Below are 25,688 nucleotides of genomic sequence, written 5' to 3' on the forward strand. Positions count from 1 at the left end.
TAATATAAGAAATGTGGTAAAGAGAGCCAAGCAAAAGTATAGGTTTTGTGACTAATTACATGTTTCAGGGACAGGCAACCATTTCCCACGAAGAGCTATGAGAACTCATTTTGTGTACTTTGGCCAGTTTTACATGTTTACAGTATAATTATGTGGTATTAATGTGGCATTCCAAAAATATAGTGTTTCGTATTAAATGTATATCCTGCCAACCATAATCATGTAAGACAAAATACACAAACATTGTATGTTTATGTATATAAATTATATAATTTTTAACCTATGTGGGGTTTGTTCATATTGGATAAAATGTTGTATTTTTACTCTGAAGCACTGAGCCAGCTGCATTTACTGATTAGTTCCTCCTCTCCCTAGCTGACATTGTTATTAATCGGTGTACTAATGACTTCGGATGGAATGAAAACCTGCAGACTTGTGGCCTTCCTAGACAGTAATGAAAAGCCACTTTAACAGACCAACCGAGCTAACCACCAGAAAAACAATGCACATCCGATTGTTTATAGCATCCAATTTGTGTCCAAGACGCAGGCCGTGCTGTTCATCCAGCATCTGCACCTCCGGTCTATCTGCACACAGTCTGAGGGGACTACCCTCCTCCTGCTGCGTCCACTCCTTGTGCAGTGTTCCTGGAAGACCGCAAAGGAGTAATCAATGAGTCATGTGTCCTGATTACAACCAACTCCCTATGGGGCATCTTCAAAGGGCTCCCGAGGATAGGGAGAGAGGGAGCATTGCCCTCCATGGGGTAATTACTAGTTGGGGCTCCATGGTTTCTTCTCCTTTTTCTGTGGAGAGTCAGGCTTAAAGACAGACCAGTTAACAATTCAGCCAGTCCTGTTAGCGCAGTGGGAGGTGCTTCCAGCTACTGATCACCGACTGGTGGTGCATGCCATCCAGAATTATACAAATCCACCCTGATGTACACACAAAACACATGCTGTAGCACACTGTTTAGGGTGAGAGTAACAGATGAGGAGAACACTGACAGAAGATACTAAAATGAAAGACAGGAAGACATTTTCAGGTTTGGTGCAGCTGAGTACATGCCTGTCTGTCCCAGGAAAACAAGCCCAGTGTTTATGAGTTAAAAGGGCCATAAAACTAGACAAACACAATTAAGCACTGTCTGGATGCCTTTAGGCCTTCTGTTTTTCTCCACGGCTTCCACCTATATGGCTTGTCCAACAATATTCACACAGTTTCTTTTCTTTATGAAGTCTTTTACTTTAAACAGCTGAAATCTGGTTCACATGGTTGTTTATCTTGTCTTGTTACAGTAAAACACATGGTTACAGGTCTGAACAGAATCAGCAGTACCAGTTTTCCAAACAGCAGACTTCATGTTACAATAAAATATATTTTTTCCATTGCCTGTTCTGTCAGCACTGCAACTGAAAAGGCCATAGAGTTGTAATTACTATTATTACAGTATGAAAAGCAGCTGCATAACTGAATCCAGTGTTATGCATCTGCTGTCTATTTAGATGTGATTATTTATCATTATGACTGCGAATGATGGTTAATTAGTGCTTAAAATGATGACTACATGCAAAGTTTACCAGAAACGGTAGCATGGAGACAGTATGGCTGATGGTGTCTTTGGGTTAAGACTCCAGTAAACCCTGTCTGCACGGTAGCAAACAGAGAGGGGTGATCAGAGACAAAACAGCCATTAGCTTCCTGTAATGAGGGAGAATAATACAGAAACAGTGTGTGTGTGTGTGTGTGTGTGTGTGTGTGTGTGTGTGTGTGTGTGTGTGTGTGTGTGTGTGTGTGTGTGTGTGTGTGTGTGTGTGTGTGTGTGTGTGTGTGTGTGTGTGTGTGTGTGTGTGCTTGCGTGTAACCTGTGTCAATCAGGGGATTCCCATGCAGGTCCTGAAGGTCTTTTGGATGAAAATCCGCCTCACTACCTAAAAGCAAAATCTAAAAGAGACCAGGAATACATAATACTTGTACTGCTTGTATTGTTTGTACTGTTGGCAATATAATAAGTAATTCTGCTGCGCTGCATTCATGCATTTATATTGCAGCTTTTATTTTTTATCTTTTTATTATCTTTACTATGTCAGACTCTATAAAAAGTTTATACTTCATTACAATAACTAGGAGAGTCAAATCTTTGCAACCACATCATCAGGGAACCAACCGTCCATACTGGATTAGGTGCTTTATTTTGGCAGTTTAAATGCAATTCTCTTTTAGCATATCCATTTACATGTGGCGTAACCACATGCTTGAAATAAAGTAGGCCTATGCATTTTTTCTTTTTACAGTCACTGATTTTCACACAGCAAAAAATAATGTATTATCCGCTACTGCCCTCTTGTGGACAAATCGTAATTAGCTGACACAACAGACTACAGTGGCTTTTGCCTCCTCTTGAATCTGTACTTTTTATTTATAAGCTATATCAGCTAGCCTATATGGTGGTTAGCAATATAGAATATTTAAGCTTTATACAATATAACAGGTGATACAATATTATATTAACCAGGCTTATTAAATTAAAATGTAAGAATGATATGCACTCTATGGAGCGGAAGAAGTCTACCAAAATATAAGCCTATTAGTATGAATCTATGCTATATAGCCTATTTACATCAAGTTCTCATAGGTAAAAATGTAAAAGTAAAGAATAGGCCTAATTTGAAATCGTCTGAAGAACGATCTTAGGCCAAGGCGAGTTCATAATAAGGCTATAGTAAAGTAATTGATTGAATTGGAAAAATTTCCTGAGGAAAAAAACTCAAATAGTTAAACCAAATTTCCGGTCATTTTTAAGTGTTAAGTTATAAGTTTATAATTGGTCAGCTTCTGTTGCATTTGAACTGTGTTAATACTGCTACATTCGTACAATGTTATTGATTGGATTTTGAAGCAAGGCTTAAAACCATTTAGGCTATTATAGAGATTATATTTCTTATTTAAAAATAATCAGTTGTACCAGCAATTTTAGCTATGAGAATCATGTAGCCTATAGACCGAATAGGAGTCAGGAGGAAACCATTACCATTGACAGAAGCAAGACATTTGCGTTACAGTAGGGTTTTTACAATAATACCAGCAGTTTGTGTCATTACTTGTTTGAACCGTTTCCATGCTGTCAGCCCCTAAAAGCCTAACACTGGAAAGTCACTTCGTATGTTGTTACACCAGACCTATTAATCTCAATGAAAAACCCCTCTGAGAGGGGTTTTTCATTAAGGGTTTTTCATTTCATTCATTTTTTCATCACAGTTGACATTTTTATGTGTCTAACGCATGGATGTATTAAGAAAACGTCTAACGACCCATGAAGGCAGCATCACACCCTAATTTTTCCCAACATCCGGGACTTTTGGAGCTAACCAGTGTGTGTGGAAGGTGGAAATTGGGTAAGGAGGGCAGTGGAGAGCGGTGGAAAGGCGGACTGATGACAGCTGTCAGTGTGGACAAAAACACTACCAATCTCCGAAGAGAAGCCGAATGGCTCTCTCCTAAACCTCTAGGAAAGAAGGGACACACCTTGGCAGTATCGCGGGTTATTTAAAGGTGTCGCGAAGGTAACGTTATATTTTTGGGGTGGGAAATATGACGGGAGGATCAGTGCCAGTCTGCCCTGTCTGCCTCTCAGGATAGTTGAGGTTAGCCCTGCTGGCTATCCAAGCTAAAACTGTTCAGCTAGCCTAGCCTTGGCTGCAAGAGATTGTCGGCGGTGCTGGGGGTCATTGCTATGGAAGGGACATGTCTTGATAGTTGTCGTCTTTGTAAGCGCTAGCTTCAGCTGAAGCGGAGGAGTAACCTAAAAGGGTAACTTTTAATGAGAATTTCGGAAGGACGAAATGCTAGTTAGCACTTCTAGTTAGCTTACCATTGAGCTGGCTAACCTTGGTCAACGTTAGTATAATTAGCTAGCTAACGCTAACAGGGCAGTACATTGGAGTAATTTTAGATTTAACCGAGGTAAGGTAACGTTAGTCGCAATCTCTTTTCCATAATGGACATATGTCCATTATGGAAAATATTATGGTGTAGGGGCTGCAATGTTGGCTTTGTTAGTGGTTGGGAAACTGTCCGAGTAGACGTTAATGTTTCAGTAAGTTAACGTTAGCTGAAGTTGGTTGATTAACGCAACGTTAAACTAATAGTAACGTATAATGCTGTGTTCAGTTGACCAAGGGATATCCATTGATTTGTTAGCCAGCGTTTCTGAGGTGGTCAGACTGCTAATTTTGAATCAACGTTATGGATCCACACGGTTCAGATCATCAAACGTCTTCAAGGAGTGCTCATGCCTCGCTTGGGTCCTCTGACTCAGCCGGCGGGTCCTAAACTAGGCGTTTTCCTCTGTCTTTACCAGCCAGCTCCAGTTCTCTTTTGTCTTTGATCTGTTAACTTTGGTATTTTCTGGACCTCCATAATAAACATGTTGATGATGATATGCTAAGGCAAGCCTTATCAGTAAACAATCATGGTTTTGAGATTAGTTTAAAATGTGTACCTTAATATTATTATTCTCTTTGTTGACCTAATTAGCTGTTGTTTATTGGAATGCTATGTTCAAATGCTGATTTTTAAGGCTGCAGTGGTCCTGCCTGTCACATTAAGGCTGGTTCATGTCAGCCACAACTGTTTGTCCAAAGACATTGTAGGTGCCATACATGAGTGGATTGTATGGGCTGTTTGTGAGAATAGAGTGCATAAAACCATATACAATTTAATGTAGTTAAACTGGAGAATGCACACGTCCTATTATCTAACACTTGGCTTTGTTAACAGACAGTTAAAATAAGCTTCTTTTGTCTCTACTTTATACCTGTAGGTATTTTCATACAGTGTATTTCCTGGCCTTACACATCATCGGTGGAGCTACAGTTGCATTGGCAACATGGGGACACAAGGCACTGGCAGAAAGCGTACCCCTCTAAAAGACCGGTTCTCAGCAGAGGATGATGCCTTGAGTAGTATTGCCAGGGAGGTAAGTTCAAACTCCATCACACATACACTCCTCCTATGTCTTTCATTTTGGAGCAAACTAGAATGGATCTGTGCTATATTCATCCCTACATTGCTCCATTCATGCATTGCTTAATCAATGCTACTATGATTTCATCCTGCTCCAATTGTCTTGTTTATGTTTATCCAGATAATGAGTTCAGAAAATTGATTTTTTTTCTTCTCTCTGTCTCCAATGTTAATCAGCAGCACCATCACATTTTAAAATAAAGGGAACATGACTAGACATTGTCAGCACTCATATGATTGGCTGACGTTGCACTGTGGCTGAAATAGAGACAGTTTAAGTTAAAACCTATATGAAATGTATTGCCAAAGTTTAGACATGTTAATGTATATGCAGGCTATTTTCAGTTGCATCTATAGTTTGACGTATCCATTATCATGACCTAAAACAAAAAAATGCTTTGATCATCTTCCAAGTGTTACGCTGGTCAATTGTGCGATACCATACTAGAAAACATATGATTTATGAAATTGACTAAGAAAGACCCGAATGTACAGATTGGAAAAAAAAATCTGAATGTATTCAATTTGGCCTCTGCAATTTGTGCCAGACATGATTGCATTTCTGTTTTGCCAATATTTGCAGAAGCCATTGTTTGTTCTTGAGCATGTCCAGGTAATTTGTTTTTCTAAAGATTGTGGAAATTATTCAACTATTCTTGTACCTTCCAAACATCATTGAAACTTGTGATAATTTGTTGGTGTTCTTTTGAAAACCAAACTATTCATTACAACAGTGATAAATTGAGACTACTAACAAAATGAGCAGAAATATGTTAAATTGATTTTACAGGTGGAGTAAACTTAAACAGTTCTGATGATAATCAAGTACACTTTGAACATAAGATTTGTTTTAAGGACATGTTGTTTTGACAACAGCTCTGGATAGATTTCTTGAATATCGGGATCAGATTAAAATGCAGTGTGTAATCTGGGACATAATGTGTAATGTTTTAGGCTGGTTTACCAAGTTCTCTATTCAACACCCAGGTGTTTAGTCAACTTGTATCTATTACGCAATAAATTATGTTGAGTTGAAACATAGTGGTCAAAGTTAGGGCCTCTGAAGCATATCCTTAAATGTGGACATTCAGGTTCTGCTGGTTAATATGCATTTCGGCCCAAGTGAGTGGAGACAGCTGGTTTAGACAACAGCGATATTGACTTGACTTGCAGTGTTTTTGTATGGGGAAGGGGGGAAACACAGGCAGAAGAGAGAAGCTGCCTAGCCTGTAGCGACATGCCTTGGGATTATTCCATTTTGTTCCACAGCAGGGCTGCCATTCCTTTGCTTTTTTTCAGAGTGAGGTGGTTAACAACATTGAAGGCAAAGATCAGTTTTCAAAGTTTAATGTTCATTTGTTTGGTACGCATAGGTATAAAAAAAAAAAAAACGCACACACACTGTCTGTAGATTTTCTGTAAAGAATTCAGCTCAAGTCAAATGATTTCTTGCTTTTACAGGTAGACATGTAACAGTGGATGAATCTGCTTTTCATAAATATTTGCCATGGCCCATTTTAAGAATGCTTCATCTGTGCAGTGCCTCATTCTTGGGCACTAAGCACAAGGCTCCATTTGCTCTCTTTATAGTCATGCAGGCAGATCATAGAAACATGAGTCATCTGACCCTCCCAGTCACGTCCTGAAGCTGAATCTCTTTGTGGAGCAAAGCAGAGATTAGATCAACTGTGCAGGGGTCAGTGTCTAACTTGCACAACCCCACCATCCCAAACAAATCTTCAAAACACTGCAGCTTCTGCCTCGTGTTGTCTGTGCCAGGTTAAGAAGAGTTACAGCCTGCCTGCCTGCCTGCCTCTGCTTGCCACCGATCACTGATTGAGAATGACTGTGAATTTGAGCCTGCCTTGCACCAGCCCAGTTTTGAGGCCTCTTACATTACTAGGCAGCAAGTCCTTTTGAATACCAGCAGCTTCCTTAGAAATCGGACAGTGGCTAAGTGTTCAAATTAGATGGTCATCCCTCAGATTAGGATCTAAGGCAGCTAATCGTACAAAAACAAGGCAATCATTGACTTTCCTCAGTGTACAGAGGGTGTGTGCTTGTGTGGATGCTATAGTTCATAGTTCATAACAAGTGCAATGGAAAGTGTTACACTTTATTTTTGCGGAGACGGTTCAGGGATTGCTGGGGCTGCAGGGAACAAAGCACATATTACAGCGTCTCTCAACAACTGATGGACGAGGACTGTCAGTTTGATCCGACTTCATCCTCTGATAATGCAAGCTTTTTTAATGGTACTTGTATTGTACATTTAGTCGTATTAGAAGCAAGTAATTAATGATTTTCAAGAACTAGACCATTTTAATGTTGAAAGAGAGAACCAAAGGTTAACATTTTAGTGCACCTAGAGTGACTGTACTATACAGGCCTATTTTTAAATCTGTGCTTAAACAAATCTACCAATTTGTAGGAGCTGATTTATATTTTCCTTTATGCTGTCTTGGCTTTTTGATGATTGTAATTATGGGAATTGTTGAGTTGTCTTGGCAATAAGCAGTGTATTTGTTGTTTAAACTGCTAGGGATAATTGCTAGATAGAATTCTGCATTTATATATTTTAGTGGATGTTAAAGTATTCTGTTTACATATTAGCACCTTCCATTTAATATACCTATTGTAAGCTTATGCCCTACAATTCTTTTCATTTTTAGTTTCATTATTGATTAATCTGTTGATTACTTTTTTGATTGTGGTAATTTGTCATAATTTCCCAGAGCCCAGATGTCTTGCTTTTTTTCCCTCAACAGTCCAAAACCCAAATCTAGTAAATTTAAAATAACTTAAAAAAAAAAAAATGAGAAAAGTAATAAATCCCTACATTTCACTGGAGCTACCCAAACTGTTGTATTAGATTAAATGTTATTTACCATACTCTCACACAGTTCGGTGTTGTAGGTGCTCCAGGTGATCTCATGGCAGATTGCTGGATTTTTATTGCCCAGAGTGCTGGAGGTGTGTTAAAAGGTGAACTTGTGCTGCTCAGGTTACCCACCCCAGCCCCATGATATGGCCGTCAGAGGGCTGGGGCCGGATGGGCCAGGCTATAGATAGGACAGAGACAGAGAGCTCAGCTGTGCTGCTGTGCAGAGCAAGTCATACTGCCAGACAGCTCAACAGGTGCAGAGCACAGGGCCAGCTGTCGCTCTTGCTTTCTCATTCGCTATCTCTTCATACACTAACAACTTTACTTCCTTTTTCACCTTGTACAAAGTTATATTGTATGACCATCAGTTAGACTCCAAAATCACTGAGCGCCCATAGGACATTTTGATACAGAAATGACCCACATTGCACGTACGTTTGCAAAACGGCATTTAATCGTAAGTGTTCTTGGGTTTTGGTATGGGTTTTTATGCCGTTTTAGAAAATAAATATAATAAATATAAATAAATGCGTAGTAAACTTAAATACATGCAACAAGAATCACAAATTATGTGATGATATTCCTTTTGTTCACATTTGTTAGTGATGATGACATTAAGAATGGTCTCACTCATCTTCCGTACTTTGCTCAGACTATCATTCTGGGCCTATCTTGGGAAGTTAAATTAAGGTATCTTATCACTATAAAACAAGATAGTTATTATACTTAACTCAAACTATAGTCAGTCCAACTGGATTCAAGTGACTTTCTCCTACTGTTGATATCGAACTAAGCTTTTAGCCATAAGTGTCTCTTTTTTCTGTTTTTAAAATGTTTTTGTCAATAACTAGGCTTAACAATGTGCTTTTACACAACACAATGTGTACAGGCAAAAATATCAGAATTTGGGAGTTTGTTAAGCATTACTATACAACAGTGTTTGTTCACACCAGGAAACAGGAATGGCCTATACCCACAGGCCCTCTATTCTGGCAGTGCAGATAAGAAATTGCTGGAATGCTGACAGTGTTTGTCTGCAGTGAGATACTGTACACACCCCACGCTGTATGTATGGACTGTCTTTTAGTAAGAGATAAAGGGCTAGGCTCCATGAGCAAGTGTGCCGTTCTTTGTTGGTGGGATGTACAGGATGTTATTGGTATTATGGACGTAATGGAAGAATAGTCTAGTCTACATAGTCACTCCCCCACTCAGTTGGGGACAAATTGTGTGATGACTCTTCTCACTTTCCCCCCCCCCCCAGAGGAGAGTTCATTGGTCTCAGACTTGTTTGTGCTTTATAAGGTTCAGCTAAATCAGCTCCATGTTTACCGACTGAGCAGAACCACACTATTGTGACTCACTTTTGTTTTCTCTTGATTCTCTATTCTTATCTGTTAGCTTGTTTGTGCGCTACTGGCGTCTTCCCCCATGAGGTCTTTAAAATCAGCACACTTAAACTTATGGTTAGCACATGTTGTTGGTGATGAGGCATCCCAAGCACTCACTCTGGACAGGAGGACTACAGAGCTGTGACTCACGGACGAAACTGGTCAGCAAGGGCACGCCGTACAGTGTGAACTCTGTTGAGAGTTTATGCTGGACAGTGTCCATATTATAGCCTGGCGAATAATGATATCGATATTTGAGGGAGTAAAAAAATCTCCTAGTAATATATCAGCCGATATTAATATTTTGTTACGAGGATAAACAAACTTTTTGACCCCCGTGAATGTGTTTTATTAAAGACCAACATTTGTACTGAGTGGAACATTTTACATTGGAATAATAAAACCTGTCAGTGTTCTTTGGTGGATGAATAAACTATGTGACTGAGTAACTGTTTGTAAATTACCCATATCTTTTGGCATTTCTGTTCTGCAGTTTTTTGTTATTTATCTGACATAATATACGGTGATACCTGTACAACCGCTTATATTTGTCAACCTGGCTGATGCATTGGTTGGGTGAACTGCATTATTTATAGTGTGAGGTCAACACAGAGTCTCTGTGGGTGGTCTGTTGTTTTGAATATTCAGGTGTTTTTAGGAAAGCCTTTAAAAGGCAGTTGTAACTATTCCACGTATTATCTATTATCAGCAGAAAATGTATTATAGACTTAACATGTAGACATAACTGTCTAAACTGTCTTTAAAACTAGATGGTATGTCTGAGAAAACAAAGCAGTTTAGCATTTTCTTTTTCATATTTTAATTTGATTTGTTTACTATATCAGTGTTGTAACTATGCAACGCTACCATGAAGTCAACTTCTTCATCAAAATGTTTGTTAATCAGGTTCCAGCTAGTGAAAGGCCTTGACAACCACACTAAGAAAATCAACCCATGTGTACATTTTCCACTGTCTCTTTCTTTTAGGGGAAACTGATGCGTTAAGTACTCAAATACACTCATGTAAATTCAACTGTGTGATTGTGTTTTGATTGAAGCAATTCCCTTCCTTGTGTTTTATTCCTTGGACTTGTTAGGGTGTGTCCTCAGGGAAAGGCACCTTTACAAGTTTCCAGTCATGGCTAACAAGTGTGTTCATGTTGTGTCTCACAGGCGGAGGCGAGGCTTGCAGCAAAGAGGGCAGCTCGGGCGGAGGCCAGGGATATTCGAATGAGAGAACTTGAACGGCAGCAGAAAGAGGTATACAACACAAAATGGAACTGACTGACAAAGGTGCACTGTGACCATTATCCAACCCATCAAGCAAGCTAGTGCCCCATAACTGCTGCTCTCAGCACAGATCAATTGTAGATTGAACATGGGAATTGGCCTGGTTTTCTCCTTGATTCTTTTTATTTTTTATTTTTATTTGTTGGTTTTACAAGGACAGTTACTACACATTAACTGACTGAGTGTTTGCAAGCTGTTCATCTACCTCCATAGCCACTGGTGCAGAGGAGCTGTTTGGCTTCATGCCTTAGACATTTTCAGATTAATCTGACAGGTCATACACAACAAACATAATATACCCACAGAAAGAAAAATGAAAGTGCTGCATGTCCACAGATGAACCCAAAAGTTCTATTCCTGAAGTGAATGTCACCCAGTTTTTTATGTTTCAGCAGTTTTAAGTGAAGTATGATTGTATGTTTTTCCTGGCACTTCCTCCCATCTGTCCAGCGTTCTTACCAGTCATCCAGCAGCAGTAGCAACAGAAAATGGGGACAGATCCACCAGTGGATGGTAGGCGAGCACGAGAGAGTGTTGTAGCCTCTCACTCTACTAACAGCCTGTTGTGTGGGATTGAACCCCAGTCAAGCCTGACCATTTAGCTACACTTGACTCACAGACTACACTGTACCTCAGTGTGGAAATATGCCTCAGCAGTGTGTTTGCTTTGGAGACACCGTAATCTGTGGCTGTGTGTATTCATAGAGCAAGCATTGGCCTTTGACTTTATTTAGGGCTGGTGAGACTGCATGCAAGGAGTTGGTTTGGACGTTTAGTTTAGTTACTCCTCCAACTTCCAGCGACGTCAGAAAGGACAGATGCTTTTGAATGGTAATAAACAACTTTTGCATTCACTCGTGTCTCTGTGTGTTGCTGGTGTATCGACACAGTAAAGAGAAGCAGAGATTTTCAAATCTGTGCCCTTATGTTGCCTTTTTTAAAGTGCTCATATTATGCTTTTTGGCTTTTTCCCCTTTCCTTTATTGTGTTATATATCTTTTTTTGTGCACATTATAGGTTTACAAAGTGAAAAAGCCCAAAGGGACTTACCATATCCAGCAGAAAACACTGTTCACAAACTGCTCCAAACAGCTCTGTTGTAGTCCAGCCTTTTCTTCTGTGACACATTATAATACTCGCCTACTTGCTAGCATGGCACGCCCTCATACTCTGCTTCTGACTGGCTAGTAGTCGTTACCTAGTTACTGCACATGTGCGACTCCCAAAAAAGATGGAACAGAAGTGTGGTGCCTCACTCTGTCACACAGAGGTGAAAAGAGGAGCTGCAGAAATGTGCAGTACAACAAAAATATGGTGTTTTTTGAAAATTAAACCATGTAAACCTACTCTGATATAACTTCTAAATACAATTATGAACCTGAAAATGAGCATAATATGAGCACTTTAAAAGAACAGATGAGACAAATGTGCAATATATTAGCTGTTTTTGTATATCATTAATCTTGCAGCTGTGCTTTAAGAGGATAACATTTGCAAATGTTTATGACATCTGTCTGGTTATAAACATGCTGACAGAAGTTGTTTTGCACGGTTTGGGCTTTGCATTAGCAACTGTTGATCGTTGCAGTGACCTTACTCACCCCTGGGATTGAGCCTCTCTACTTTCACTCTATAATCTTTTCCAACTTTCCTTCCTTACTCCAGGCTGACTCAGAAAAAGCCCGAGGCTCTAGTAGTAGTATGTCCAGCAGCCGTCATCGCCGGGTCTGTATCTCCCCCACACACTTCCTCTTTGTCTGCCTGTAGTTCCTTTCTACTTTCTCCTTTTTAATCCTGCAGTCAATCTCTCATCACCCATGTTCCTCTCTGTCTGCTTTTCTGCTGTGACTCCATGTTTCCACATCAACAGGGGCTGGATGATGATGTCATGTCAGTCCGCAGCTACAGGGTGCGTAAAACAAAATCCCTGCCAGTTTTATTAGGACCATGCTCTCATAAGGGGCACATAGATGTGTGAAAGCCATTGTTCGTGTTAGGAAAACAAATGAATGCATTTGGGTTAATACTTTTTTTGTAATTTGGTTTTGTTCATTTACGTCGTGGCATAAAATAGTTGGCAAGGTAAAGAATTCTTCTAATGTTTGCTCTTGTTTGTTTTTTATTTGAAGTCTTCCACATCATCAGCAATACGAGACTTGGGGTCTAAGAGTCGATCCAGTTCCCGTAGAAAAGATGCGTTGGTGTGTTGTGTGTGCATGTGTGTGTGAGAGCATAATGTGTATTTGTGTGGAGTTTGGCAACTGATTGAAAACTGTACCTGGATTCTTAGCATGTAACCAGAGTTCAGGTCTGCTTAACTTTATTGTGCTCCGCAGCAACTAGCTGTTTTCGGCATTCAAATATCCCTGGTGTTTCCACTTTCCTTCAGTCTGTATCTACTCCTGCTCCAGTTATTCCCTTTTTCATATCAGAGATTCACATAATGACAGATTAGGTTATATCTGGAAGGAGACATAGCATTGAGTAAGGGTGCTCCGATCATGATTTTTGGGGCCGATCACCGATTGCTGGAAGCCGTATCGGTCAATACCGATCACCGGGTCTATTCAAAGCCTTCTATTTATCATGTCATATATTTATCATATATTCATTTTAATATTCTTAACAACAATGTATAAGTATTAAAATGAACAGAAGATAATGTATTGTGAATTGTCAACGGTTTACTTTTATTGACAGGAAATGTTCAACATTCTACTTCCTGTTAGAAACACACCTTAAACAGCAAAAAAACTGTCAGTGTGTTCTTCAGTGTGTCTTTAGTGTGTTCCGAGGCACTTTTTTTGACCAACTCGGGGAGACTGATCAGTTCAACTGCTTTTTCTGCCAACGGTCGGCCGTCTGGTTAGTGTGTAACTTAGCTGCATGTAAAAAATGTTCTCCTGAGTAGCGTGTCATCTGATCGGCCTATCTGATCGGCCTTTATGGAGACAACCGATCAAACTATTTAAAGTCTTTATTGGCCGATAACGATCGGTGACCGATCAATTGGAGCACCCTTAGCATTGAGGGTAATGTTGGAGACATCGGTTTCACTTTCTTTTTCACATTGCATTTCACCCGGTGTTATTTTTTAATGTGTTGCTGTGCGATTCTGATGGACTGACACACTTTTGAGACATTTCAGCTTTTTAAAAGTGCTGGACATTTGTACCTTGACAAGATGTTTATTGCACTAATCACCTAGAATCTGTCCAAATATACCATCAACCCAGAGAACCTCAAAGCTGTTTTCTACAGGATTACATAGTCTGCATCTGTAGCAAAAAAAATTAAATAAAACGTATGTTGCCCACTCAACATCACAAAGCCACCATAATGGGCTAAGAGCCATGACAAATGTTTTTTGTTCCTTCACTGTGGCCTTGGAAGGGTTTAGAAAAACGAATGGTTTGCTTGATCCATTGTGTTGGATTCCTTGTTGCCTGTTAAACAACTAAACTAGTGTTAGTGGGACACATGAACTGTGTGCTGCCAGTGCACGCCTAACAGCAACCTAACGGCTTCTCAGAGGTTTGATCTTCTGCTGCTCGTAATTCTTGTGACTCCTGTCCCTCTCTTCAGTCTGACGGCCTCTCCACTAGCTCCACCCTCAAGACTTCCCGTTCCACTGTATGTATCTATGTGATGATCACCTGTTTATCACTGCTTCTACGCTTTTGCCTCTCGTCCTTTTTTATCTCATTTTTGCTTCAATTTTTTTTTGGGGGGGGTGGGGGCTGAACAGAGTTCTGTGTACAATGACCTGCATGGCCATAAAAGGGCTTCATCCAGCTCTGCGAAGAAGGATCTGCTGGTCAGTGTACTCCTTTTTAATGTTGTTTAGAGTGTCTCTTCTGCAGCCTCAAGCATGAAGGCAGTGTAGTTAAAAGATATTGGCTTGCGGTGGTCATTTACTGTAGATTGACTTGACCCCCTGATAAGATTGACTATTTATTACCTTGTGAAGTGCCACACACATGTTGACCAAGCCGTGTTGAATGTGTCTAAAATTAGACATTAGTCTGACACTTGAGGATGAAATGTGTTTGTTTGAGGTCACATTATGTTACAACTCTTCTAGACTGGACTTTACCACGATCAAAGGAACTACACCAGCCTGACGAAGACCAAACCAGTGCCTCCTCCCTCCACATCCACCTATCAGCCTCGGGTTGGTCCCCCAGACAGTGCTGTCCAACTTTCAACCCTTTTTATACACAGGCTGAGGCAGTATAGTCCTATCTGCATGGTCTAGTTTATTGGACATTTATATCCCTAACAAACTTGTTCTATAACTACAATAAGATATATTGTCGATGCCATAAAAGCATCAAAGCACAGAGAGAATCCAAAGCCTGACCTTTAGATTGAGATCACTCGTTCTTATGATGGTTTGAATTTATGTAAATTACTTGCTGACCGACAAAAGTGGTGCTCCTCCGCCAGTATTAAAACAGTGGCCGGGGACAGTGTCACCTCACGTCACTTCTCCTCTCAGCACTTTTCACCCTAAATGTTACAGGGTCAACAAAACAGTCATCCTGTTTCCACTTTCTGCGGCTCTTTAGTCTCTGTCCACCTCACATTCCCGCTACAGCTTTCCTCTGTCCTGTAAACTGACATTTCCCTTGCTCCCATCCTCTCTGACAGGCCACCACTTCCTCGTCCTCCACCACTGGCACAGGGCTGCCTCGCAGCTACAGCATGGTCAGTTTCTGTCCACGCTCTGCATGCCTCTAGTTACCTTAGGAAGTAGACCTTCCCTCTCTCTTGTGGCCACATACATCTGATAGGATCCTGCTTATATTTAGCTCCAGGACACTCTGAGCACATGTTGGCTGGAGATTTGTGCTTCAGTTAGATAAGGCAGAAGTTTGCGTGAAGCCAAGACTTTTGTTGTAGAGCACTCAAACAAGTGGCCTACTTGATGTTGGAAATACAGAGTGTTTCTGGTAATTGCATGGCCCAGAGAAAGTGAGTCTACTCAACCTACTTAGCTAGTGTGTCAAAGATCCATGCCCCCTCTTTTGTTTTGCTAAGCCCTGTGTTGTTTCCCACGTGTGCCCTCAGGCCTCTATTTGCGACGACACCAGTCTTTACGGCTCGGGGAACAGTTCGAGAGCCGTAAGTCTTCTGAATGTTTGTCAAACAGCGTTTGAGCAGTGTCACCACCACGGCAGCTAACTGTCGTGCCTCTGGCCTCACATCTGTCGTCATGTTGATCCCCTGTCCTCCTCCCATCCACAGCCCTCTGAATATAGCTGGTACTCCTCTGTAGCCAGCTCCACCCGCAGTAGCCCTGTGGTGAGCACCTTAAAACCACCGCCACCCTGCATGATGTCAGCTAACACCACGGCAGATGACCACTATTAACAAGCTTCCCCTCACCCCCCTCTCAGCACTAGGCCTCCCTCCCTCCCTAGGGAAAATGTTGATCATCCTTACCAAACTGGCTACAGCTTGCTTTAGGGAACAGCCTGGTTGATTGACATGAAAGTGTGTGAATTAAGGATTTCTTCTGCAGTGCTGCTGTGCAGGCTAAGATGTTATAGCAAGGTTGTCTTATCTTACTTAGTTCCAGTTGGTGCGTTTGACAAAATTGTCCTAATTGCATGAATTAGCATTAATTATAGTGTCACGGTCATTGGAGTGATCCAATAATCTGTTTAATACAGAGAGTGGTACTGGTGTTTGAGTAAGAAGTGTGCGTGTCTCAGATAAAGCCTTGGGCAGGCAGCCATCTTACTTTACTTTGGCTCCTCATCTTGTGTGTGTTTTGTGTGTGTGTGTGTGTGTGTGTGTGTGTGTGTGTGTGTGTGTGCGTGTGCGTGCGCGTGCACGCGTGCGTGCGGTGTTTATATGTATGTGTGTATTCCTCTCAGTCTTCTTCAGATGATGACACTGTCAGCAGCGTGTCCCAGGAACGCTTCGGCAGAGGCCGCAGGGACAGTGTGGTGAGCTGTAGGGACCGGGCTGTCCAAAATCTAGACTGATGCTGTTTTATCACAGTAGTTGATGATCTAATAATCAAAGCTTTTCAACTTTTTTTTTTTTTTTATATTGTATTGTGCTGTGTAAGATCTTCAGCTTAATACATTATAAATGTCTTCACCTTGAACAGTGATCTCCTCTGTCATTGCTTTCCTTCTGTCCCCTTTTACTTGTCCCTCTGTTATTCTTTATTTCTCTGCATCTATCCTCCCTATCTTCTTCATCCTGTGTGTGTTGTAAGCAGTCGTCTGACTTCTCGGACATTAGTGAGTCGGCTGCAGATTATTTCAGCCGCACCAGCCGAAGAGGCAGCATTGTGTCTGACCTCGATGATTTGAGCATTCCAGATCTGGACGCTGTAAGTGGCTAAGCTAAGTTCACAACAGTGGGCTGAAAAGTGCATTGCAACCCCAATGCATGATTCAAAATAACATTTGGTTTTCAAAACGTTTCCCACAGCAATTGGATTCTGTCATTGGTTTTGGGAGAAGGAGTATCTCCATTGATGTGTGTCCTGTGTTGGGTTTACAATGTTGTTGGCATCTGGTGGTGCTTTTTCTGTGCATGTGTTTTTAGACATCCTGCTGCACCCTAAATTTCCTTTTCTGAGGATAAATAATTTCCTTTTCTGAGGATAAATAAAGTGGAACTTGAGCGTTTTTTTTTTTTTTTTTATTGACTGTTAATAAGTAAAGTGGTATAAGTTCAGATGAAGTGGATGTGACTGCAGTGTGCAGCAGCATGGACTTAGAAAATCTTCTTTAACGTAGTGCTGTGACTCACTCAGTGTTTTATTTGCTTTCACTTGTTTGGTTGTCAACTCTTTTATGATCTGTGAACATGCAGCACTTATCCCCGACTCCTATTAACTCCTGGACTAACTCCCTGATTTGCAGATGAGGAAACGGCTCCAAGCATGACAACCCAGGATCGGTGTTCTCAAAATAGTCTTCATCTCTTTTTATAATATGTCTTCTCTTTCTTTTAGCTGGATGAAAAATGTGACAAGCAGTATACAGACTTTAGTCGGGTGAGTGCACCATTATTTAGTAATTTACTTTATTCATTCAAATTCTTCACCGAGCACCAAATAGGCAATGCAGTAGTCGGTGAGTTTAATCTCACACTTCGCTATTAGGCAGCTACCATGTAACCACAACACACCCGCAAAGAAGCATCCATCTGGCTTTTATACACAGGGCATGTGGAGATGGGGAGCTAGTTTGTCAAGTTTATAAAATACACTTCAGCACATGACGATGACGAATGCTTCCTGGGGAGGTTTTGAATTGGGCGGGATCACTTAAGAGCCCCGCTGTGATCAGATGATGGTGTTGTATAACACCATCATCTTCATCACCTTGAATGGCCTTGCCCCACCTTACCTCTCTGAGCTGTAGCACCCCTACACTCCTAGCCGATGGTGCCTAAAGCTAGGCTTAAGCTCAGAGGGGATCGAGCGTTTGCCGTTGCAGCTCCAAAACTTTGGAATGGACTGTCTCTGCACATTAGACAGGCCTCCTCTCTGTCTAATTTTAAAACTCTTCTTAAAACCCACCTCTTTTCTTTGGCTTTTAACACCAGGTAGAGTGTTGATCTTATGTGTATACTTGCTTATTTTAATTGTGTGCGGACAGTGCATTTTAGTTTTTATTTATTCTACTTATTTAATTTAATGGTAATTTGTATTGCATTTATCTTTATCTTCATATTGGTTACCTCTGTGCTTTTTTTCATTTATTGTGTTATCTTTTTGTGCAGCACTTTGGAAACCTTGTGTTTGTTAAAATTGTCGTTGTATTGTTCTTTGTTTTTATGCGTTTCTGACTGGAGTTTTGTGGTACTTTTTGTGTTCTCAGCCATCTTCCCGATGTGCCACCCCAGGCCTGTCAGCAGCCACGTTGGCATCGCTGGGTGGCACCTCGTCACGAAGGGGCAGCACAGACACGGGTAGCATCTATGACCCTGACACCAGTCTGAGTGAACTTAGGGTAAGGTGTACAAATCGCAGTGTCACCCTTCTATACACCCTTCTATACATGTGACTGTGTTTTATCTTCAGATGTTCATTATCACATTATCAGAGCTTAAATGCTAATCTACATGTTCTGTGTCTGAGCAATTTATGTATACATCTGTTCCTTCTGCATATGAACCTCCTACAGCATTTCCTCTGTTGTACCTTCCCTGCTGTTCTAAGTGTCTGCTTTCTTTATGGATGTGACATGTTTTCTTTTGAAGCTGTTACTTATATTTCGGTGCGCTGGTCATGTGTATGCCAGCTGGATTGTTTTAAGAATGGCAGCACGGGTGCTTTTGTTATCTCACCTTGGTACTCCCCACCCTCTGATGCCCCAGTTCACCCCAACCATTCCTTCCGTCTGCTCTACAGGATATCTATGAACTTAAGGACCAGATTCAGGATGTAGAAGGGCGGTACATGCAAGGGCTTAAAGAGCTAAAGGTAGAGGGGCTTGAGCTCACAGCATGCCTTCTCTTGTTCTCTGGGGAGCAGTATGGCATCACTAACCCCTCTGCCTCCCCACTCATACCCCTCTGCACCCCCTCCTGTAGCTCCTAACACCACAGCCATGTATTTGCGTGCGTGCTCCCAGTGTGAATTGCGTAATGAATCCTTCTTTTTGCATGATCTTCCCTCACTTCCTGTTTTGATCCAACTCACTGGTTGTGGCCTAAAATGAAGACACTCCCACAATTGAGCTGGGTTCAAAGTTTAAAGAAGAAGAGTCAAAATGCTCCACCTGCTGACAGATAACAGTCATGCTTTCAATTTTAAAACTCTTCTTCCAGCCAGCCTTCATTGCCACAGTGTTGGTTGGCCTCCTGGCTGACTTCACATTCTCTTAGAAAGGACACTGTATGTTTTATTGATAATAAGAGTAGTTTACTAACAAACCTGACTCCTGGATTGTTCTTGTTAGAGTTTGATACATCTGATGCACTGTAGCTAGATTACTTTCCTTGTAGTTTTCTGGGTTTTTTTTTCTCTCTTTCAGATCCCCTTTTCACACAATTTCCTTGTTTCACTTCTGATTCAACACATTCTATTTATGTCACCACTTGCACCACAAACATTAGTCCCAAATGGCCTGTTAAAAATGGAAAACTACCACAAAAGGTGGTATGCCTTTAGAAATAACAATAGACGTGTATAGTATGTTTGGCCAATGTGTGTTAAATTCTTTTTATACCAAAGAGCCCACCGGGTGCATGTAGGTGAGCTGCGCTTGAAACCAGTTGACTCTGTTTGTTAACCTGCTCCCACCCTTATCAGGAGTCACTTGCAGAGGTGGAGGAGAAGTACAAGAAAGCCATGGTATCGAACGCACAGCTGGACAACGATAAAGGCAACCTCATCTATCAAGTGGACACACTAAAGGACGTCATCGAGGAGATGGAGGAACAAAGGGCTGAGATGAGGAGGGAGCTGGAAGACAAGTCAAAGGTGAAATGTCTGTTGGTCAAAGAAAGGTTCTGAAGCTTAAATACATTTTAATGAATGTAAAGTTACATCATATTTCTATTGAAGGGTTGTGGCTGAACTATTCTGTCTATGGTTTCAGGAACTAGAAAGACAAAAGCACACGTGTACAGTCCTGCAGCATAAACAAGAAGAACTGAAAGAGGGAATCCGCCAGAGAGATGAGCTTATAGAGGTAAGGCTGCCCTTGCATTAGAAAAACAAACTGTTTCTGCCAGCGTGACCCCATCAGACGGCTATTCTGTCAACACCTTGAAAGGTGTTAGAGCGTCTGTGCAGGCTGCAGAGGAGGCTCTGTTCTGCAGGAACTTGATAAGGATTGATTGGCACTGGCCTGCCTCTAGGTCCTCTCTGTCCCTCCATTCATTCCTTTCTCAGCATTATCTCCTCAAATGAGGGTCTTCTCACCCTGTTTCACCTGTTCCTATCTCTTATTTTGTATCTGTATGTGTTTATGTGCATTGTCACTTCTTTTGTCTTTGTTCCATTCAATTTTTCCTATTCTGTTCTTATCCTGTACTGTGTCGTCTTGTTACTGCTCAACGCCGCTCCAGGAGAGCCAGCGAATGCAGACTAAGTTAGATGCCCTCACCAGAGAGGTGTTTGACCTGCAGGAAACGATAAACTGGAAGGACAAAAAGATTGGGGTAGGAGGTCCCACAGGGGTGCTCTGACAGAACATGAGAGGCCATAGATGGTTGTGCTTTTCAGCCTTTACACATACAGTAATGTCCATCCACCTGTTTGGCCTCTCATGCTGTCTCTGCATGATGGAGACCCTTAGGCATTAGCACATAACCTGGACCCATCACAGTTTGAAATTTTGCATGTCGAGATAACAGGGTTTTCGGTTTGGATCCCGTGACCTCAGCTAACAATGCAAGTGCACTGGCACTGTGATAAAGCCTGCAGTGGGCAGCCTGTGAAATTAACATAGTTTTATTTACGATTGTCATGTAAACTAATGTGATCCATATATTCTGGCATGGCATGCATGTTCCACTTGTGGATCACTTAATTTGTTAGTTTGTTAGTGATGAAAGCATCATACTTATATGTAATTTTCACAAAGTGCTAAGTCAAAAAGATCTACCTCCTTACAGACTCTGTATCTTTAGTCCCTGTGCTCTACCACACCTCTTCCTCATCTGTGTATTGTTTGTTTTCTATGTCCTTGTTGTTGGCTTGATGTGCACAGTGCATGTTTGTGCATGTAAGATGTCTTGCTATAGCATGTGGTGTTGCATGTCTGTCCAGAGTCACTCCAACTTCTCCTCTGCCTCTTCTTTTCTCTCTTGTCCTTTTCTCGTCTGTGTGGCCAGGCCCTAGAGAGGCAGAAAGAGTACTTTGATTGCATTAGGAATGAGAGGGACGAGCTCAGAGATGAGCTTGCTGACATCAAGGGGAAGGCCCAAGCAGGAGAGGTAGGTCTTCTGAAAGTCCCAGCAGAAACAACAAGATTAGAGGAATGAGTTGCTGGCACAAAAGTACTTTTTATACTTTTCCTTTCGGTTGGAACTAAGCCAGTTAATGCTATCAAACCAGTTATTGTGTTGTACTTTAACCTCTTTGTTTTTCTTTCCATTTTACTTTCTTGACAAATTTGTCACTTTTTGCTGGTTAGCCATAACTCATTTGGTACATGGTAATCCGTACTTGGCCATGACTACAGTGTACCATATTATATTACTGGTTGATTTGTTGTTTATAGAGGGTATGCGCATATAGATGTCACCACGGTAACTTCCCACAGTGGCAAACACACAGTAGTCAGCATCTGCTGTGCATTCTCGTGTGTCAAAGAGCTGTCAGAATGGTTTCCTAAAAATTGTAAAACAAAGTTATTTCTTTATATCTGGGACCCTAATATTTGGCTACTTGTTTTTTTTTTTTTTTGAGTAACACCAATATGGAATTTCAGGGCCAATAACAGTAACAGATAGTTTTTTTTTTTTTGTAGCCAATACCGATACAATAACCGAAAAATATTACTTGTTTGTAATTAGGCTCAGCCATTCCTTACAGTTAGCGATAGTTTTTAGCTCATTCATAACGATTTACTATTGGCATAACAAGCACTGTATGGCTGTGCAGAGCACGCCGGCTGTGGGTTAAGAGGGAACAGGGAGTTGACTGTGAGCAGCGTGGTCGAAGAAGTCCCATTTCTGCAAGATCATGTTCTGCTTGGTCAACGGATAAATTGCTCGTGCGGTCTCCCTTTTCTGGCGGTTTCTCTAGTATTTTACTAGACTCTAGCAAAATGTGTGTGTGTGTGTGTGTGTGTGTGTGTGTGTGTGTGTGTGTGTGTGTGTGTGTGTGTGTGTGTGTGTGTGTGTGTGTGTGTGTGTGTGTGTGTGTGTGTGTGTGTGTGTGTGTGTGTGTGTGTGTGTGTGTGTGTGTGTGTGTGTGTGTGTGTGTGTGTGTGTGTGTGTGTGTGTGTGTGTGTGTGTGTGTGTGTGTGTGTGTGTGTGGCTCATCCCCGCCCCCTCATGCAAACAGTGACTGGCACAGGGAGAGGAGAAACGCAGAGAGGCAAAAACCTCCACCCAGAACCGTCTCTGGGCCGCAGCCATGCTCCACATTATCGGACATAATTATTGACTGAAATTCAATCATTGGAACAATAATTACATTTTCTTGCTTATCGGCCACCGATATATATATCATGCATCTCTACATTTTAACATCCACAGACTGCTGACTGTGTATGTCATTTACAATGGCGTTTCCTTTTCCAAGATTTTTGTTTTCCGTCCATTTCTAGTGGCCAACTGTTGGTCTGTGTGGTCACTCATTGGCGGTGAGGGGTGTGGTATATAAAAAGGTGACATCAGTGCATACCCTCCTGTACTTGCCAACAGAGCGAGTGGAGCCAGTCCTCAGTAACGTGTGTTCTCTCACCACAGAAACACGGGCTGGTCATCATCCCAGACGGCACACCAAACGGGGAGGTCAACCATGAGCCTCTGTCCTCAGGGATCACTGTGGTCTCCCAGGAGGCCGCTCAGGTGCTGGAGTCTGCAGGAGAAGGCCCGCTGGGTGAGTCAGGATATTACTTCTGTCCACATGGATGCTAAATAAACTGATCTGATGGGCACCAAAGCTGTAATAAGAAAAACAACTGTCACGTTTCAGTGTATTTTAGCACGCCAACCTGCTGAACACATTGCAGTTTGTCCAGTCAGCATCTTCTGCTTGTTACGGTAAATTGCATCAGCTTAATGTATTTTCCATCGGTTTTGTAGATGTCAGGCTACGGAAGTTGGCAGAGGAGAAAGATGAACTGTTGGCTCAGATCAGGAAGCTGAAGAATCAGCTGGAGGAGGAGAGACAGAAGCACTCAAAGATGGATAGTGCATACACAGACGGGGAGAGGATGGAGAACGGTACAGACCTCCACGTTATTGAGATGCAGAGTAAGTTGGCCTCATGGTCATGTTTCAGCACACGGATCTTTTGAACACTTTTTGGTATTTTCAAACTCACTGGTTGGTTGATTTATTTTTTTCTCTGTAGGAGATGCCAACAGACAGATTAGTGAATACAAATTCAAGCTTTCTAAAGCCGAACAGGAAATAGGTACAATGGAACAAAATGTAAGTTAAAAAGAAATGTCTCGTCAAACTAAATAATAGCGCACGCATTAAATTATAGAAACATGACATATAAAAAGTTGTACGTTTTAGGGCTCTAAGTCACCAAACGGTTCTCTTTTGTGTCCGTTTCCCAGATTAACAGACTTGAAGGACAAGTGTCCAGGTACAAGGCATCAGCAGATAACTCGGAGAAAGTAGAAGACGAACTTAAAGCAGAGAAACGGAAACTTCAAAGAGAGGTACGGACACAGACTTTCATTTTATAATGCGAGACAGGAAATGAAGACGGCTGAATGTAACTTCTCCCGTCTGTTTCTCCCCCCACCACAGCTTCGCACAGCTCTAGATAAGATCGAGGAAATGGAGATGACCAACAACCACCTAGTAAAGCGCCTTGAGAAGATGAAGGCCAACAGGAACGCCCTTCTGTCACAGCAGTGAGGCAAGGCAGCGTCACCACAGAAGCCCTTAAACTCGCACCTCAAGACCTCTGACTGCCATACTGCGTCTGGAGCACATTTCCATTTCTAGCTGTAACACTTTAAGATTTGTAGCTAACCAAAAACACTTACAAAAAACGTGTAGCACAGGCAGCAAACTGAATTGTCCTTTTTTTTCTTTTTTTTTTTTAAACGGAAGCGTTGTCGGGCAAGCCGCCAGTGTTTTTGGAGGAATGACTCAGAAACTTAACTAATAAAACTATAAAGTTGCTGGGAGATCCATCTGAGGACATTTCTCGAGTCACTACTTCCTTTTTCAGAGCTTTGTACTACATCATGTTATCCACGAGATTTGATCTCTCTGGCTGGGTGCTCGGCTGTTCTTCGTTTAGTTTTTTTTTGTTGTTTTTTTTTTTGATAAGTTGCATGAATGAGTATAATGATGCTTTTAAACTATTCAACCCTCACGGCTGCTCCGGCCCCGCACCTTTCCAGCTTCCCCCTCACACAGTGAAGTGCCTTTTCACACTAGGAGACTGGGGGTCCGCACCGCTCAATGAGACAATAATCCTTTTTAACAGGTACAGAATGATTTATTTAAAAAGGTGCAGTCAATATTTGAAAATATGTAGAACCAACTGTGTCTGCTGCGGTTTCATTGAACATTTTCAAATATTTAAAAGATTTCTTGAAAATAAATGTGTAATTTACAGAACTGTGTATACAATCTGAATATTTTCTTTCATGGTGCAGTTTAGAGATTTTCTACTCTTTGTGTGTGTGTGTGTGTGTGTGTGTGTTCGTGTGTGTGTGTGTGTTCGTGTGTGTGTTCGTGTGTTCGTGTGTGTGTGTGTGTGTGTGTGTTCGTGTGTGTGTGTGTGTGTGTTCGTGTGTGTTCGTGTGTGTGTGTGTGTGTGTGTGTGTGTGTTTGTGTGTTTGTGTGTGTGTGTTCGTGTGTGTGTGTTCGTGTGTGTGTGTGTTCGTGTGTGTGTGTGTGTGTTCGTGTGTGTGTGTGTTCGCAGAGTCCAAAAACTGGAGTCCAGTATACTTGTGGGGTCAAAATGCACAAGTTTAAAGGCCTGTTTGAGGGTTAATACTTGGTTATAGAATTAGGTTATGGTAAGGGTTAAGGTTAGGCATTTAGTTGTGAGGGTAAGGGGCTAGGGAATGCATTAGGTCAATGACTGGTCCCCACAAAGTGTGTGTGTGGTTTTAAACCGGTGGAGGAAAAGATGAGGCCATTCGGCATTTACAATTTGGAGTTTGCTTTTTTTATTCTCAACCCTGTTTGGTTTTTAGTTACAGTTGAATTATGTGACTGGAATAAAGATAGAAGCACAGTTGCTAAGCATAAGTCATGGAAATACATTTCCAGGCAAATAGGGGTTGCAAACTTGTAATTGTTCAAAAGGTATTTGGAAACCTTAGTTGCGCTGTTAATTTCCTCCACGCTGCCCACGTGTCTCACACTGACAGGGAAAATGTAACTGCAATCAAAGTCGAGCACTTTTAGGCATCGTTAGGGGACTCGTGGCCCAAATCTTTTTCTTTTTTTTTTTTCCTGGC

The 25,688-nt window shown here is 41.5% G+C and overlaps 1 protein-coding gene across 22 annotated transcripts; it reads left to right on the top strand.

The window, feature by feature from the left end:
* Positions 1–3,361: 3,361 nt before the first annotated feature.
* lrrfip2 (leucine rich repeat (in FLII) interacting protein 2) lies at positions 3,362–24,837 on the top strand. 22 transcript variants are annotated; one of them, XM_039783618.1, is made up of 27 exons: positions 3,362–3,563; positions 4,823–4,978; positions 10,474–10,560; positions 11,041–11,103; positions 12,256–12,315; positions 12,461–12,499; positions 12,720–12,791; positions 14,176–14,223; positions 14,339–14,407; positions 14,675–14,764; positions 15,244–15,300; positions 15,664–15,717; positions 15,841–15,897; positions 16,476–16,547; positions 16,829–16,942; positions 17,573–17,614; positions 18,444–18,575; positions 18,977–19,048; positions 19,880–20,050; positions 20,169–20,261; positions 20,641–20,733; positions 21,409–21,510; positions 22,993–23,125; positions 23,332–23,502; positions 23,603–23,682; positions 23,817–23,921; positions 24,013–24,837. In XM_039783618.1, exons 2-27 carry the CDS (start codon positions 4,889–4,891, stop codon positions 24,121–24,123), a joined length of 2,277 nt encoding a protein of 758 aa, XP_039639552.1. In that variant the 5' UTR covers positions 3,362–3,563; positions 4,823–4,888; the 3' UTR covers positions 24,124–24,837. The 22 variants fall into 22 exon arrangements, with proteins under 22 accessions (XP_039639552.1, XP_039639559.1, XP_039639556.1 ...); XM_039783619.1 differs by lacking the exon at positions 3,362–3,563 and adding an exon at positions 3,616–3,810; XM_039783625.1 differs by lacking the exon at positions 20,641–20,733.
* The last annotated feature ends 851 nt before the right edge of the window (positions 24,838–25,688 follow it).

Source organism: Perca fluviatilis, chromosome 19 (assembly GCF_010015445.1).
Source record: "Perca fluviatilis chromosome 19, GENO_Pfluv_1.0, whole genome shotgun sequence".
NCBI classification, from domain to species: domain Eukaryota; kingdom Metazoa; phylum Chordata; class Actinopteri; order Perciformes; family Percidae; genus Perca; species Perca fluviatilis.